A 16,953-nucleotide genomic window follows, 5' to 3' on the forward strand; every position below is an offset into this window, starting at 1 on the left:
TGGGAGAATCCTGCAGGGCTGGAAATTACATGCGTTTCTCAGCGTGCGTTTTATTACAGTTCTAAAATGTTTTAAGTAAAACTGTGCTCTCTGGATCCACATCCTCATTCTAATAAAATCACCAGAGCCCCGTGCAAATAACTCATGAAAACAAGGGAGGAGGAAACACTATATTTAAAAATATATACAAACCTCTGCCTCAGCAAATTGTTTAATCGTAAGAGGTCACAACAAAGTATATTATTTACATGGTTAACTGAGACTGAGGAAAGTAACAAGAGGGTGAAATATTACAGACAAAATGGGTAATACAGATTTAACTGTTTTATTATAAGACCATTTTATTGGGTGTGCTGCAGTCTATTTACAGGGAAGGAACTAAACTAATCAAAGAGGTTATTTACAAACAATGTCTATTTTTCCATAAAGTACCTGCATTTATACACCTAAAGGACACTCATCCTGTCCGTTGAATCCAAGACAGCCATTCCAACAGTACCGGGAAGTGCCTAGCACCATGTCTAGATGGGGATAAAAATGCATTGCTGCCATATTAGCTAAGCTATGCTAACTAACGTGTTCTAAAACTCTTGTCTAGACAAGGGGTGTAGACTTAACACATGCTAAACTGGGTGAGTTAAACTTAAGACTCCCACCCACGGTCTGTGGCTACCAACAAATGTGTTGAAAATTGCCCTGTCTACACTGGGGTTTTAGCTTATGTTAGCTAATTTGTTAAAAACATGATTTTTTTTCCTAATGAAGAAAAGGCCTACATCCTAGCCTAGCCAAGATCTACATAAGAGCTGTAGATTTCATGCCCAGTAAAATAGCTCTGAATTGGATAAGAAAGTGTTTTGATTTAAAAGGGGTTCAGGTCAAAGCGATTTTACAGTCAGTTATATCAGCTCGTAGTTAATCCATTCATCATGAGACATGGCCAGTTCTGCATCCTCACCCAATCTGTCCTTGTCTGACTCAGGAAGGGAATGGTTAAGTACTGAATTAGGATTTCCAGAGCTGGGCAACAGAGAATCCCAAATGGATTGCCTGATCAGCTACTTAACATTTGGTGAAGAGGTTTGCATTTCGCAGGGCAGAATGCATCTGCGCCTACAGTGTTTTCTCCAGCTGGTGATTGTGGGCGAGCCTAAGGCACAGACAGAAGAGGAGGGTGCAGGTTAGTACAAACTCGTTCCCTTCTGTACTGATCTGTTGTTGCTCTGGAGGACAGGACACGCCTATGTCCTGACTACATGGATTCCAGATGTTGACCTGGCGGCCCAGCTGCCTCTCAGCAGAGGCCCATATGTGTGGTCTCCCTGGTCTGTCAGTGCCTTATCACACATGAATTAGCTCTGTGATTTCACACTGCCCCCTTCGTCTTTTGGTTTCTTTATACAACATGTAGGTGCCTACTCCTGCAAAGAGCTGATTTCTTTCAACTCACAGTGAAGTCACTGGGCCAAATTTTGACTGAGGCTGAACAGCAAGATTAATGGAACTCAGCTGGTGTTTAGCACCTCTCAGAATGTAACTCAGTGGGAGTCCTGCATTCGTGATCCTTCCTGGCAGCTGCTTTCTTGCCTTGTTGCTGCAGAAGATAATTTTATTTCAAGCTCCTGATATAGGCCATTCTACACGTATCTGTGAGGCACAACTTAGCATCCCCCTCACAAACGCTGGAGGCCAGGCCTCTGAATAAGCAGTTCAAAATAAAAGCAGCACTCTAGTCTCCTCATTTGCTGTTCCTCATACTCTGGTGTCCATTGCGTACATTTTGGCAGTCGCTGTCTGAGATGTTGGATAGTATGTGTTTGCCACAGTCGTTCCAGCTGGGGAATACATCTTCCTCAAAGAATTGGGGGAATAGAACCTCTCAGAGCCAACATCTGTGTTGCAAAGGGAAAGAAAGAGGAAAATCTGATTAGCAATGACCTGGTCATTTCCATCAGCAAAGTGCCCTCAGAATACAACGCGATGATGTTTCCAATTTGTTAATAAGGTAAATTATAACAATGCACTTTACACTTAGACCTCATCTTCTATCCGAGGATCTCAAAACACTTCACAAAGATAGGTAAAGTATTACTCTGCACATTATACAGGCAAAACACTGATGCACACTTAACCATCACACATGATGCCGGATAGGAGATGAAGCTTTCTATATAGGCTCTGTGATATTGGGGACTGGGCCTTTAAGGGCTGAGCTTCCCAGACAGAGCACCTGGGCAGGGTGCTCGGAAGCTCTTGTTTTGCTCAGCCAGTTGGACTGAACCAGACACAGAACACAGCAGATCTCTTGTGAGCACATGAAGTACTGAGTGATCGCTGAACGCCACGTTCTCCAACGCAGTCAGATCAGGCGTGAGCCTCAGGTAATAGCCTCTGATAGGCCGCTGGAGAGCTATAGAAAATGTGTGAAAAATCTTGGTCCTGTTCTAAGCTGCTAAGGATCCACATCCCAGCAGTCAGAACCACAGTAGTGAATTTGAGGGTCTAATGGACACACAGACTTGAGCTCTCCTTTCTGCCCAGGAGATGCCGCCTGAGCAACATTCTATCGCTCTGAGCATGTGTAACAGCTCCCACAAGATTATTAACCTTATCTCGACTGTATTTAGTTGATGCCATTGGATCTTACCTCGGAAGAGATACATGCAGCAGGTGAGCACAGCCCCAGATAAGAAGCAGCCCAGGGACCCAGCCATTCCGAGCCAACAAGACCAGCCAAACTTATACTGGATGCCAAGAAACACATTATGCAAAACCAGGGAGGAGCGCTCCACATATATCCCGAGGGCATACCATACCGAGCCAATAAGGCCTGGGAAGCCTGCAGGGCAGGAGAGAAGAGCAGCGAAGAGAGCTGTCAGACAGGTCACAGTGATTTCCAGGACTATGCGATTCCTGGCGTATACTCTGCCATCTCCTAACACTCCCATTAGCTCCTGCTGACTTCATCTGGCAGGTCCCATGTGTACTCAAGTGCAGTTTATACTCGATGGGTTTGCTTGCTCAAAGTGTCATGGACACTCTAGCTGGTTGACATCTTTCAAATTTTGAAACTTCTACTTAAAACTGTGTTGGGAGGGAGGGGAGATTATATATCTATGCAATTCCCCTCTGCCCCACTATCCCCTGTTTATCAACTTGTAGCTGATCAGGAGTTTTTGAATTTCAACGTTTTTCAGGAATATTTTGAATTTGGACACACAACCAGAGGAAATGGCCAACAAAATGTTCACAAAGTGCTTTTTGATTAGCCCTAATACACACTGGCCCGTACAGAAGCGGATCTCTGAGCACATTAGAAGCACATGTATCCATGAGCCTCCCAGTGACCTTTATATCTGTGAGGGAAGTGACACTGGGAGAGCTTTTCTAATATTGGTGCAAATCCAAATATGACTTTGTCCAAAGTGAGCTGATGCTATAACTTGGCACCTATTTATCCTAGTTACTTCTCTGGCCCCCAGCACGCTAGTATCTAAGAATCTCACATGCTAGCGTTGTTAGCCTTAGAACACCTCAGCTGTGAGGCTAAGGCAGGGCAGTGCTATTATCCCCATTTTACAGATGGGAAACCGAGGCACAGAGAAGCTAAGTAACTTGCCAGGGTCACAAAGAAAGTCAGCGGTATAGCAGAGAATTGAATTTGGTTTTCTGGCTAGCGGCCAAACCATTGGACCTTGCTTCCTCTCATAGAGCGTGTGTCTCGGCCCACTAAACTACTCTCACTCCTTTGCACTAATTATTTATTTTTAATCGGGCCATCTATGATCATGTGACCGCACTGGACAAATACCTGCTATGAGCAATGTAACTCCAGACACGAGACAGATACGCAGCTTGATGGTGGGCTCGTCCATGAGGAATTTGACACAGTCAAGTCCCAGGAGCAGGAAAGCGAATCCAAACCCCGCCAGGATGTCTGCTGTGATCATCATGGCTCTGGTCAGCACCAGCTTCACTGCAGGACAGGGTAGGGGGTTGCAGTATAGCAAGGAAATACAGACAGGGTCCTAAAAGCTAAAGAACTGGGGGCAGGTCTACACTACCGCGTGAGTCGAGGTAACCTACGGCACTCAGCGGTGTGAAAAAGGCACCTCCCGAAGTAACAGTGACCGAAGCGCTGTCCACACCAGCGATGTAGCTTCCACCTCTTGCAGAAGTGGAGTAATTATGCTGATGGGAGAGCGCGCTCCCATCGTCACAGAGCGTCTTCACCAGACGCGCCCATTGAAATCAAAGCACCCGAGGTAGCAGAATCTCTCCAGAAAGGAGTATTGCGTGAAACCTTAGGCCTGGTGATCAGCTGACATCTGCCACTTCCCAAAAGAGAGTGACTGCTATGCAGCACTTTAAAATGATTAAATCCCACATGTAAAAATCACCCCATCTTTTGGACAGCATCACAGTGTTAGGCCCCACCATTGATGTCACACCCTGGATGATGGTAGTTGACAGGCCCATAGTTGATGCTAGTTATCCGTAGTCTTGTTTGTATACCGGACATTAATAAAGAAGGCTTCTTCTTCCCCCAACCGGTGACACATCCTAAATTAATCCCGCTGCACTATGGCTAATCTAACCATAGATACTTTAAGGATAAGAATGTCTGGAAGATGAAGAGATGGGATGGCAGCAGGCACTGTGGGCAGGCCTTTGCTGAGGCCTTTTTACTGGGATGTGGAGGCAGCCAGAAACATGTCATCTTGTCCTGAGCACCCCAGCCAGCTGTGTCTTTCATGGAGGTTCTCCTGACAGACTGAAGGTGAAGCTGACCCTGTGCAGATGGCCAGCGCCAGGTGTACACACAGCCTATGCCCCACCTAAGGGTCCGTCGTCACTGCCGAGTGGATAACTGGAGTCACTCCTCTCCAGTTACCTTAGCAAAAGTGAGAGCAGCCATATTGTGAAACCCTGCTTGAGTTGCTTATGTCCACACTGGAGCTATCTCAAAGGTTTCTGGGACTGTATCCCATGGTTCTGCCATAAGCTGAGCCACGCTACAAATTCTTTCCCAGTGAATTATGGCAGAACTTCTCTGAACTTTTGGGGCACATGTGGGAATTATGGGAAGGCCTTGGAGGACTAGCAGCATTTGAGTGGCATAAACCTGCTTCCACACTACTGAGCAGTTGTGTTAGTGACTGATGAGTTGTGCTCGCTCAAATGCCGCTAGTCCCCTGACGGACCAACTGCCTCAAGTTAAAAGCACCATCGCACTCAAGTTAAGGATTCTTGTGTGGACAGGGTGGGAGTTAGGGACAGCACTCAAGTTGTAACTCATTCACTTTGCAGTGAAGACAAGCCCTAAGCCTTCAGGTTTCTAAGAGTATCATATCAGCTTTACATTTTGCAATATGATCAAAATCTCCTGTGGAGTCTGCCATCAGGGGCGGCTCTAGGTATTTTGCTGCCCCAAACACGGCAAGCAGGCTGCCTTCAGTGGCTTGCCTGCGGGAGGTCCCAAGTCCCGCAGATTTGGCGGCACGCCTGTGGGAGGTCCGTCGAAGCTGCGGGACCAGCTGACCCTCTGCAGGCATGCCGCCGAAGGCAACCTCCCTGCTGCCCTCGCAGCGACAAGCAGACCACCTCCCATGGCTTGCCGCCCCAAGCACGTGCTTGGTGTGCTGGTGCCTGGAGCCACCCCTGCCTGCCATACAAAATCTGTCCTTGGAAAGGAGAATGTTTGAAGCTCCTTCACTGGAAGTTTTCCAACAGAGGCTGGACAGCCATCTGTAACAACTGCTGCATCTTGACAGGGGATTAGACTAGATCAGGAGATCTCAAACTTTTTTTGCTGGGACTCCCTTTGAAAATATTTCAGGCTGTGACAATCTCCCCTCTCAAAAAGTGATGACTCCTCACATACCATGCCACCCTTCCATGGTTTGTGAGTGAAATTTGAAGCATACGTACAGGGGTGCTCAGCAAATATAGAGTCATACTCGTCACAGGTTTGAATCCCATCAAACACGTTGGTGACACATTCCCACCACAGGCCACGGCACTTCGTGCTCACCTAGAAGTAAAAACGCAGTGAGTGAGGACACCCAGATGAAACAGCAGGAGCCAGAGGAGGGAGCGCTAGGGACATTTTAGCCCAGCGAAGTCAATGACAAAACTCCCATTGACTTCCACAGGGGCTGGTCTTCATCAGTGGACAATTGCTCAGGCAGAAGTGTTCAGTGTACTGAGCCCACTACCTATCATGCTAATTCATATTGTCTCATCATTTTCTTGTGCTCCCCTGTCTGCAGCCCCCTGTTGTCTCTTCTCCTATGCTTAGATTGTAAGGTCTTTGTGGCAAGGACTGTTTATATAACACCTAGCACAAGGGGGTCCTGGACTGGGCCTGGGATGCCAAGTTCCTACAGCACCACAAACAGTTAATGACAATAAGAGTTTTGCCATTTCCAGAATCAGGCTCCGGGTGGTTACCAACATGCCTGGAACTCAGGTCACTCGGAACTGAAAAGTCACTGTACAACTTGGTTCTGAGTGAACATTGTTTTAAATTAAGACAATTCTGCCCGGATAATTTTACCTCGAGCTGCCAGGAATTTGGTAGGGGAAAAAATCGCATGGCTTGTGCTTTGGGGTTTCCTGTTTCAAAGTGAACTTAGTGGGAATGACAGCTGCTGGACTGACATCCTCAGGGACTAAGTGTGTGGACAAGATGGGCAGCAGCAAGACATCTTCCCCCAGGCTGCCTTTTTGCCCTGGGACCATAACTCGGGTTGAGGTCATTCACCATTCATGCCCCCTCGCTCAGATTCCCAGCCCCCTGAGCCTTCCCACCCAACCCCTTATAAGTCAATCTAACACGGAAGATATTTTTGTTAGCACTGTAAATATGCCAAAGGGAATTAAGCACTTCTTGCATATTCTTGGCATTGCTTGTACATATAGCAGGGAGCAGGGCTAACGTTTGCGCTACCTTGGACTCGAGTCTGCATTACGGCTGCCAGAGAAATCCCAGCCTAGTTTAACAAAAGAGTAACCCCCATGGGAAAGATGAACAGTACCGCTTGTTTGGATGATGAGACAAATCTCCTTTTTTGGATGGCAAAACGCACCAAATATCAGACTTAAATTTAGTCAGATAATACATAAGAACATAAGAATACCAGGTACCAACCAGTTAATAGGACACGTTACACAACTTGTAATCTCTTGAGCTAGGGAAATGATGCCACACTATACTGAAAGAGAATACTCTGTACGTCTATGGCTGGGTATATAACCTACCCCTATTGGCGTAAGACAATACCTTACTAGTTTTCGTTACTATTACAGACTGGACTGGCAGTTTAAATGTTGGTTCTGTCAGTTCAGCCGGTCCTTTCCCTCTAGCACGTTAGCTAAGCCGTGGCCATTTAGGCTACTCTTAGAAGGGGTATATTTATACTCAAGCGCAATGATTTACACTTAGCCACATTCCATTTCCTAGTGTCAGAGTGTCAGAGAGCTTAAGGCCAGACGGGACCATTAGATCATAGGCCAAAAACTTGTGTTAGACTAAAGTATTTCAGTTCTCAGGCTGTTAACCTGTTGTGTGCCACAGACAGAGAACAGCAGAGACTGAGGCTGCCACTCAGCCACCTCATCCTGAGACCAGCTAGCACCTACAGTCAGGCACCCACCCCCCACTCGCCCACAAGTTTAGTGTTGCCTTCCAAATGAATGTTGTCAGCTACATCGATACTCCAAATCTAGAGCTTTGCAGGGCTTCAGAACTCATCAGTTTCCATGGAGAATCCACGCCTCTATGTGCCAAACTCTACCCTGGGCCTGAAATCTGAACCGAGCCCTTTGCTAACCCAAGAGAGCTCAGTCAAAGTTTTGTGTGTCTTGGTGTGTTTTGAGTGTCTGTCACCCTCCTCTCCTGGCCCTGAATTCGTTCAGACAGCAATGGCAAAGCCAAAACACCAGGAGAGGCTCCTGTCTTCCCACATTCTTCCAGGGTGCCTCTTACCTCTGCACTGCCTTCCCTGTCTGTACCTGTATGGCCACTCCCCACCCCCCATTCAGTGCCAGTATGGAGTGAGCCATCTCACCCTGGCTTGGGGAGGAGAGCATGGGGCTAATTGGTGCTCTATTGTAATGGGCCTGTTTCATCCTTGGGCTACTCCAGTATATTGTTCCCTCCCGATCACTCCTGCATCATCGGTCGTTTCAGGTTGTGAGTTAGACTGTATTTCTCTAGGTGCTGACACAGCTGTCATCACAACAGTCCCTGAGTGCCTCCCTGGTTAATAAAGAGAACGGCCACCAAACTTCTCCATCTGCAGGGCAAAGGCCGTGTTCACCTTATACGTTTGCACCATGCCTAGCAGAATAGCACCCTGGTTCTGTGCTGACAACTCCACACCTCTGGCACAATGGAAATTTCTACCATCAGAATAGAGCTCATCTGGGCAGCAAGACACAGCTCCTTGGGGGCCGGGCCAAGACTGTGGAAAGAACTTCCCGGATCTAAAACTCTCCACCTTCAGCTCTGCCTGTCAGGTGCATTTCTGACATTTCTTCTGTAACAAACATAGAGAATGTGTGTCGCTAGGTCTAAAGAGCATTTTAAAAATGACAACACAAAACACTGCCCTACATACACTTTCCCCCCTACGGAGAGGATGAGAGACCTAAACAGATGTCATGGAACGTGCTGTTGGAAGACTCTCAGATACTGCGGTGATGAATATGGTAGAAGAACCGTTAGAGAATACAATAAAAATGTTAGTAATAATTTCTAACCTGGCTGAAACCAGAGAGGGATGACGTCCCCCGAGAGAGCTTTTTCTGAAGCAGTTTCCAGGACCAGGAAAGTTCAGAGACCTGTTCAAACTTATCCCAAGTGAACTGAGCCCATAGTCCAGAAGCTCCCAAACGTCATTGGTTCGTGGTCCACTTTCTTAAAAGATGGTTGTGAAGTGAATAGAGGGAATATCAAGCTGATGGTCCCCCAGTAGTACGTGCACTCAGTTTGGGAACCCCTGTTCTAGGGTACTGCTATCCTAACCCAGCAACGTGCGTAGTGATGCTCACAATAAAGGAAACCTAACTCCAGCTCAAACTAACAGCCCCGAATAAAAAGTGCTCAGTGATTCTTACTGGAAACGCAGCTCCTCTCCCTGCAAACCGAAAGCTGATTGAACGATTCTTTGTCGCCCGCTGAAACCAGGAGCAATGTCAATTTCCGAGCTCCCAGAGAATTGATCATTTACCTGCATGCCCATATTTAGAGAGGCAATGAGCTCATTAGGGGAATTAAGAAGCTCATTCTATCAGGTATTAATGCTGAGGGCACTTTGCTGTGTGGTTTGGTATTCATGCTCAGGGCAGGTACGTGAGAATAGTGGCTACCATTAACCCAACTCCGCGTTAATGGAGCACTTAGGTGAAACCCAGAGGGAGGGTGAAGACAAGGTTAAAAAGCCTTTTGTTCATTGGCTGGATCCTTTATATGGATTGTTTTATTCCAAATGAATTCAGGTCTGTGAAAAATGAATAGCGAGGCACAATATAGTTACGATGCAGTCAATATGTTTAGGTGCTTTACTGTAAATGGCTAGATTCTGGTGTCTCTCTGTTGTCTTTTAAACTTTCCAAGCCCCGTCAAATTCAAGCCATCTGCTGCTAGAGGCAAGGAGAGAAAAAGCTTCCAATGACCTCGGATTTCTCACATCTGCCTGCAATACATTTAAAAAAGAGCTAAAAGAATAGACTGAAAATCCAGGGCCAGCTTTGGTATAGGTGGACGATGTCCATTTACATCTGCTGGGGATCAGTCCTTAAATGTATCTGAGCTTAATACTTAGACATGCTAAACATCATTGTTTCGTTTCTTTCTACAGTACAGATCTCTGAGCACACATCACCACAGTACCTAGGCCTTGAGACGATTAGGGTTTGTGTTGTTAGGGGAAAGCCATCTTTCCCCGTTGCTATTGTGACCTTTCACTGTTCTAGGTGGGCCCTAATATCATACTTATTGCTGTGGCATCTGAAAGCAGATTCTGATCTCTGCACCAGTGATGCCCAGCCAGCGTGACCCCCAGGACCGGTGCCAGGGTTTCTGGTGCCCTAGGCGCCAGGCCATTTCGCTGCCCCGCACACGGGTCTCGCGGCTCTGGTGGACCTGCCGCAGTCATGCCTGTGGAGGGTCCCGTGGTCCACGGCTCCGGTGCAGCTGCAGCAGCGATGCCTGCAGGAGGTCCACTGGAGCCACAGGAGCAGCGGACCCTTTGCAGAAAAGCCTGCGGCAGCTCCACTGGAGCCACGGGACCAGGGGACCCTCCGCAGGCACGACTGCGGCAAGTCAACCGGAGCCGCCTGCCGCCCCCCCGACAAAATGCTGCCCTCTCCATAATCCTGGCGCCCTAGGCGACTGCCTAAGTTGCCTAAATGCAAGCGCCAGCCCTGGTGACCCCTCTGATTCCATACATTAGCAAGTAGGTGGGAGATAGGAAGTCTGTCTGTAAAACTGCCCAGGAGTGAATTTAACCACTACTGTGCAAAGCACAGACTTTTCTGGAGAACTATGTTCTCCAAACTGCAGTCCTTCAGCAGGGTCTGACCATTCTGGGGGTTTCAAAGGCAGCAACAGTAGAACTGTGTGGTGCTGGGTACTTGTGAAAGGGGTGAGTGTTTGGGAGCCAGGGGACTGCTTGGGACTGCGTGGTGGGAGGCAGGGAGGTCAGTCTGCTGCTTTGATACTCGCAATTTACTTTTATTGCAGTTTTTCTAAACTGCTAATCTGCATAAATGTTAACGGGGAGATTTCTGAGGCTCAGAACTAAAAGCCAATCTCTGCATTCCCCCCAAAGTTCTGCTAGCCCCATAGGTGCGTCTCAGAAAGCCATTCAATTACAGACCTAAACGTTGCAATTCTTTAACACAAAAACCTTCAAAAACAGACTCCAACAAGAAACTGAAGAACTGGAATTAATTTGCAAACTGGACACCATTAAATTAGCCTTGAATAAAAACTGGGGGTGGATGGGTCACGGCTACCACTCTGAAACCTATTTTCCATGCTAATTTTCCCCTTACTGTTACTCACACCTTCCTGTCAACTGTTTGAAATGGGCCATCCTAATTATCACTACAAAAGTTTCTTTTCTCCTGCTGATAATAGCCCACCTTAACTGATTTTCTAGTTAGAGTTGGTATGGCAACCCCCATCTTTTCATGTTCTCTCTCTCTATATATATATCTTCCTACTGTATTTTCTACTCCATGCATCTAATGAAGTGGGTTTTAGCCCACAAAAGCTTATGCCCAAATAAATGTGTTAGTCTCTGAGGTGCCATGAGTACTCCTTGTTCTTTATCCAGATCAGAGGTTCGCACTTTGGCTTCTTTATTCTACAGAGTCTGATCTATAGAATTCACAAAGCAAGGAAAAAACAACCAGTCCAGGGTATCCACCTGGATTGGAAATGTAGGACCAAATTGTGCTCTCTTACACTGATGCAAATCCAGAGTAATGCTGTTAAAGCCAATGGAGTTATTCTGCATTTACACCGCTGACGCTGAGAACAGATTCTAGGCTGTGAAGTTTGTTGCAGTAAACAATTTGCTAGAGCAAATACCACTCTCCAAAGTCATTAGCTGCTTTTCACTCAAGATAATAGGGGGAAAGTATGAGAGACAGGGGAACAATGATGCTAGCAGGAGCTACCAGGGACCTAATGCCTACACTCTCCATTTTCTTGGCAGGCTCAGTCTGTAGGATTCCTGAGCAACCTGGCAGCTTGTTTTCTTACAGACGGGTAAACAGAAAAATCAGACTGCAGTGGCACTTGGCAGCCTTTCATGGAGAAATTCATTCCGCTCCATTTACTACTGGCTCATTAAACTATTTCCAGCCTTTCGCTATAGATGGAGGTTCCCCATATCAATATTGCCTCTGAGCAGGTTGTACCACATATCCATCACCCCAGCAGGTGTTTTAGCCTCCCAAAGGCTGATGTGCTGGGCTCTCATGATGTGGCTTTTTGTTGCCTATGCCCAGGAAGCATGACTGTCCCCTTTGGTTTCCAAAGGAACATTCCCATTGCCATGTGTGGTCACCCTCATCTCGATCTTACCTCCAGGGAGTCATCAGCGTTCACCATCCAGCAGTCTGTCCAGGTGGCTGCTATCAAAAACCCAGCAGAGAAGAAGGCGAAGAAACACGCGACATATTGGAGAAGGTACCTCATCCCAACGAGTGTTCAGCACGTCCAGGGCATAAAGAACACCGCCTCCCAGGGAGAGTCCGGGCCTTAGTTCACTGCTCCTGTCTTTCAATGGCCATCAAGCGAGTGAAGTGCCCTTTTCTTTTGCAAACACTAATGCTCAATTGTACAAAACTTAATGTTGCTGTGAGAACAATACACATAGGCTGCAACCAAAGGAGGAGGGTCTGAGAGGTCATCCAGAGCAACCGAGCCCTTGCAGCCAATCAGATTTGTTCAGGTAAAACTCGCTATGGCTGGGAAAAAGCAACTCAAGTTATGCAGAAAGTGCACGCAGGCAATTAAAGAGTCCAAAACTTCCTTGGAATCATGGTCAGGGTTGGTACAATTTGCAGTTTATCTATGAGCTGGGGAAGCGATAGAAGAGGAATCAAAATGTAAGCTTCAGGATAGAAGTTTTTTTAATTCCCAGAGATCAGGAAGGAACTCGCCCCTCTCTCTCTCTGTCCGTGTCAGAGCACTAGGCAATTGATAGGGGTGCACTTACAAAACAGGCTATGTTTTACCTTCCTTTGAATCATCAGGGTCTCTGCTGGAGGCAGGATGCCAAACTAGATCCACTGCAGATCTAATTCAGTATGGAAATCTGTTACCTTTAAAAGGAAAGGAACGTTTAGGAGACAAAGGCCCAGACAACCCAACATGGACACACACACCCTTCCCACCCCCTCCCTGTGAACAGACCACCCTTACCTGGGTGAACTCAGATCTGGAGCTGGACATTGCAAATGAGTCAAATCAAAACACGGGGTCCAAGTTCAGTGAGCTCTAGGTTGGTCACAATCTGAATTCAGACTCATATGATGGAAGGGCTAAATTCTTCTCAAACTTTTTTTTGTCTGCTTATCCTCGTCATTCTAAATTCAGGCCCTGTCTACCCTGTTTTACCTGAAGGATGTTATAGATGAGTAGACAGCTGATACGATTTGGATAGGAGAGAGAACATGTCATTAAACCTGATTCTTTGAGAAAGGGAGTGATTTGTATTCAGACTGTTAAAAATGATTTGCCTTTTCTTTAAGCCTTGTCTACATGGTGGCACAGTCCAGACCATGGAGAGGTGAACGGCAGAGTGCACTAGTTCTAACTAAAAAGAACAGGAGGACTTGTGGCACCTTAGAGACTAACAAATTTATTTGAGCATCAGCTTTTGTGGGCTACAGCCCACTTCTTCAGATGCATAGAATGGAACATATATTGCGGAGATATATATATACACATACAGAGGGCATGAAAAGGTGGGAGTTGTCTTACCAACTCTGAGAGGCCAATTAAGTAAGGGAAAAAAAAACAAACCTTTTGAAATGATAATCAAGATAGCCCAGTACAGACAGTTTGATAAGAACTGTCCCATGTAGACATGCTCGTGTTTATGTAGTTCAGTTTCAACCAGGATTATGTTATGCTCACTTGGTACCTTTTCATTCACACCAGCAGGATCTACACAGGCAGTTAGAGTGCTACACATTAGCACACTCTACAAGTCACACCGCTTTAGACCACACTGTGCCACAGTGTAGACAAGCCCTTTTTAATCTCACACGCCTGAACAGGCAATTGAGAGAAGAGATGTGCTTGTTCAAGGTTCCTCACTCGCCACCGCGTTACTCAAGGGATCAGAACACTCACAGTGAGGGCTGGAAATGGTTTTCTCATCCTGTGAGAATTTCTGAGGTTCCAAAAACTGTCCCCTCCTGAATCAGGACAAAAGGTTAAATGTTTGAAAATTTTCACAAGCCAATAATCTGAAAAAATAAAATCAGTTCGGCTCAATTGAAAAGTTTTGTTTCAATAATTACAAAATTTTTCTTTTTGATTTCTGACCTATTTGTGGTAGAAATAAAATTACATTTCAAAAGAAATGAAAAATGGAAACATTTCATTTTGAACCTGTGGAAATGGGATGTTTCAGTGATTTCAGAACTTTTGTTTGTTTCAAGTCAGAAAATTCTTCCAAAGGGACCCTTTTCTGCAAACAGTTTCCATTTTGGTGAACTGGCATTTTTCAGCAAAACGTTTTGTCAAAATTTCCCAATCAGGCTGTACTCACAATCCTTGCCTGAGACGTCCAATGAGTCCTCCAGGAAAAGCGAGGAAGACTAAGATTAGAATTTCTGATATTTCAAAGGTACAAACAAGCAGAAATCCCCATTTCTCTAACGTTTTTATTTGGGGGGGGGCAGAGACATAAGTGGAAGGAAATCCCTGACTCTTAGGAAACTCTCTAATGATGGGTAAATCTCCAGTTAGATTAAACACTTGGCTGGGAGCCTGGAACTCCTTAACTTAATTCCAGCTCTGTTACCAACTCTGTGTGTGACGTGGGCAAATCACTTCACTTCTCTGTGCCTCAGTTCCCTCATATATCAAATGGAGATAATGATCCTTACCTGTCTCACAGGATGGTGATGTTAATGCAGCACTCTGAAAATAGAAAGTGTTTTATAGTGCCTCGATCCTGCAGAGATGAGTATACTAGAAATGCCACAGATAGGCAGGGCCTGACTTTAAATCAGGCTTCCATTCATTGCATGCACAACTTATGATGTCATGTAGATGTGTAAATACCTGATTGTGCATACGGATTTGGTACTTAGATGTGCAAGTGACAGTGCCTCCATTAATGATTACAAGTGCAAAACTGCATGCACAATTTCTCCAGGTGCTTGTGTGGCCCTCATCAGTTCCCAAGTATATTAGCCAGGTGTAAAAATGGAGACCAGCTTTTAAAAATTAAGCCCATCAGGCCTAAGCAGAAACATTATTACATATTAACACTTGCTTAACCATGGAAAGTGAAACTTCAGTTACCAGCATTGTTGGTGCCCCTAGGCACTCTGTGACTTCCAGCTGGTGCTTTAAACACAGTCTGGTGAGGGATAGCTCAGTGGTTTGAGTATTAGCCTGTTAAACCCAGAGTTGTGAGTTCAGTCCCTGAGGGGGCCATTTAGGGATCTGTCTGGGGGTTGGACTAGGTGATCTCATGAGGTCCCTTCCAACCCTGATATTCTATTTAGTGCTCCCCAGCCCCAGACGCTGTGGAACTCTGGCCAGCCAGGACTGCCAAAGCAGAATAGCCCAGAAGAGGTGAAGGGGGATGAAGTTACTTCTTCTTTTAAATGAAAGCTGAGATTCTCCTGGAATAACCTGATTCCAGCAGCTCAGGCTTTAGGAAAAATACCAACTATCACAGTAAAATCACAGGAGCTGGTGATGCTGGATCTGCACCTCTATTTAACATCATGCCCTAAGCCAATGGGTCTCACTAGAAACCACAGGGCACAAGAATCGACCTCCTAAAGGAGCCCTTGACCAGAGACACTCTTAGCACCATAAACCTGCTACCACCACAATTACATCCTTGCTGGCCGTTCAGAGGGGATAGGATTTAAACCCAGTGTGTGTTTTAAATACATTAGGGATGGAAAGACCCAGGAGACTATCCCAGCCATCTCCCTGCCAGTGCAAGATTATTTCCCTTGGTATGGTCATCAGTGATTTTCTCCAGCGCTGTTTTAAATCTCCCAGAATGATGTGGTTTGTACCACTTCCCTTCTGAGCCTCTTTCCTGCTGGTCATCTAAACTCTCACCTGAAGGTGGCAGCAGTTATCAGAGCTGCTCAAAGCTCACCATAAAAGCATGCCTCTTTTGTGATGCTTAACCCATTATTATTATTTACAATGACACAGAAAAGCCCCTTTGGCAAATCTCACAGATCTTCCCTGCAAACACCTTTAATTCCACTCACTGCCCCCTAGGAAAAGGCAGCCTCCCAAAAGCAGAGTGAGCACAGAGGCTTGGCAGGGGCTGGGTCTGGGACAGCCGAGGGTCGCAGCTCATCCGGGTGATGGGAGCTGTGTCTGAGTTGTGAGAGTGGATATGGGGTTAGGGGTTAGTGCCAGGAAGATCCCGTGGTGTCTTTGGCTGTGCTGTGCCTCACCAAGTCTGACCCCTGCTCTTGGGATGGTCCCGACTGCAGCCTTGTTTATCATGCCCCAGGCCCTACATTGTGGGTTTGTGTGTGTCACCATCCTCTCCCCTGCTGCTACACCATCTGCCGGGACTTGCAGGTGAGCGACCTTCCCCAGAGGCAAATGTTCACGCTTGCCCAGCCGCGAGCCATCACACAGAAGTGGCCACATGCTGCCTGTTTGCACCCAGCGCTAGGGCTCCAAGACACTCTGGAGCTGGCAACCTGAGCAGCATGACTGGTCCCCCCAGAGCCTGCAGCAGCTGGACCTTTTCAGCAGCCATTAGGTGCTCTATGGATGCCTCTGCTGCCAGAGAGAACTAGACTGATGCTCCAGCCAAGCTAGTGTCCCATCTCCTGCTGCCATTAGCCCAACCAGCAGATGATATGAAGAGTTCCTCATATGTATACGGTCCAACTGGGGCATAGCCCCTAGAACTGGCAAAGGGAGGGGTAAATTAAACCCCCAGTGCCAGCGGGCATTGCCCTATAGGAAGGCAGGCATGGTTCTGCCACCACCTTCCTTGGATTTCTCACTGAGGGGCAGGATCTTCGAATTGCACCAAAGGAATCACAGGAGCTGCTAAATAGCATCATTCCCATCTCCTCCAGCCAAGCCCCCTTCCTGACACCTGTGGCTGCTCATCAGAAGGGGGCCTCCCCCTCTGGCCGACTTTCTGCTGCTGAGAATCTGTGCTGGGATGTCCAAAGCCGAAGCTGCAATGAAGC

At 46.7% G+C, this 16,953-nt stretch overlaps 1 protein-coding gene across 1 annotated transcript; it reads right to left on the reverse strand.

The window, feature by feature from the left end:
• Nucleotides 1-1,752: 1,752 nt before the first annotated feature.
• On the reverse strand, nucleotides 1,753-12,217 carry CLDN16 (claudin 16). Its single transcript, XM_032777369.1, has 5 exons — nucleotides 12,104-12,217; nucleotides 5,932-6,034; nucleotides 3,812-3,976; nucleotides 2,648-2,839; nucleotides 1,753-1,892 (listed from the first exon to the last, which is right to left on the reverse strand). The coding sequence occupies exons 1-5, from the start codon at nucleotides 12,215-12,217 to the stop codon at nucleotides 1,753-1,755; spliced, it is 714 nt and encodes a 237-aa protein (XP_032633260.1).
• Between the last annotated feature and the right edge of the window lie 4,736 nt (nucleotides 12,218-16,953).

This window comes from Chelonoidis abingdonii, chromosome 8 (genome assembly GCF_003597395.2).
Source record: "Chelonoidis abingdonii isolate Lonesome George chromosome 8, CheloAbing_2.0, whole genome shotgun sequence".
NCBI lineage: Eukaryota > Metazoa > Chordata > Testudines > Testudinidae > Chelonoidis > Chelonoidis abingdonii.

Bases quoted from the DNA above. Each gene is read 5' to 3' on its own strand.
- CLDN16 (XM_032777369.1), bottom strand. From the start codon at position 12,217: ATGAGGTACCTTCTCCAATATGTCGCGTGTTTCTTCGCCTTCTTCTCT. The intron at 6,035-12,103 runs GTAAGATCGAGA...TTTTACTTCTAG, and splicing joins ACGCTGATGACTCCCTGGAG to GTGAGCACGAAGTGCCGTGG. The intron at 2,840-3,811 runs GTATTTGTCCAG...CCTGCCCTGCAG, and splicing joins AGTTACATTGCTCATAGCAG to GCTTCCCAGGCCTTATTGGC.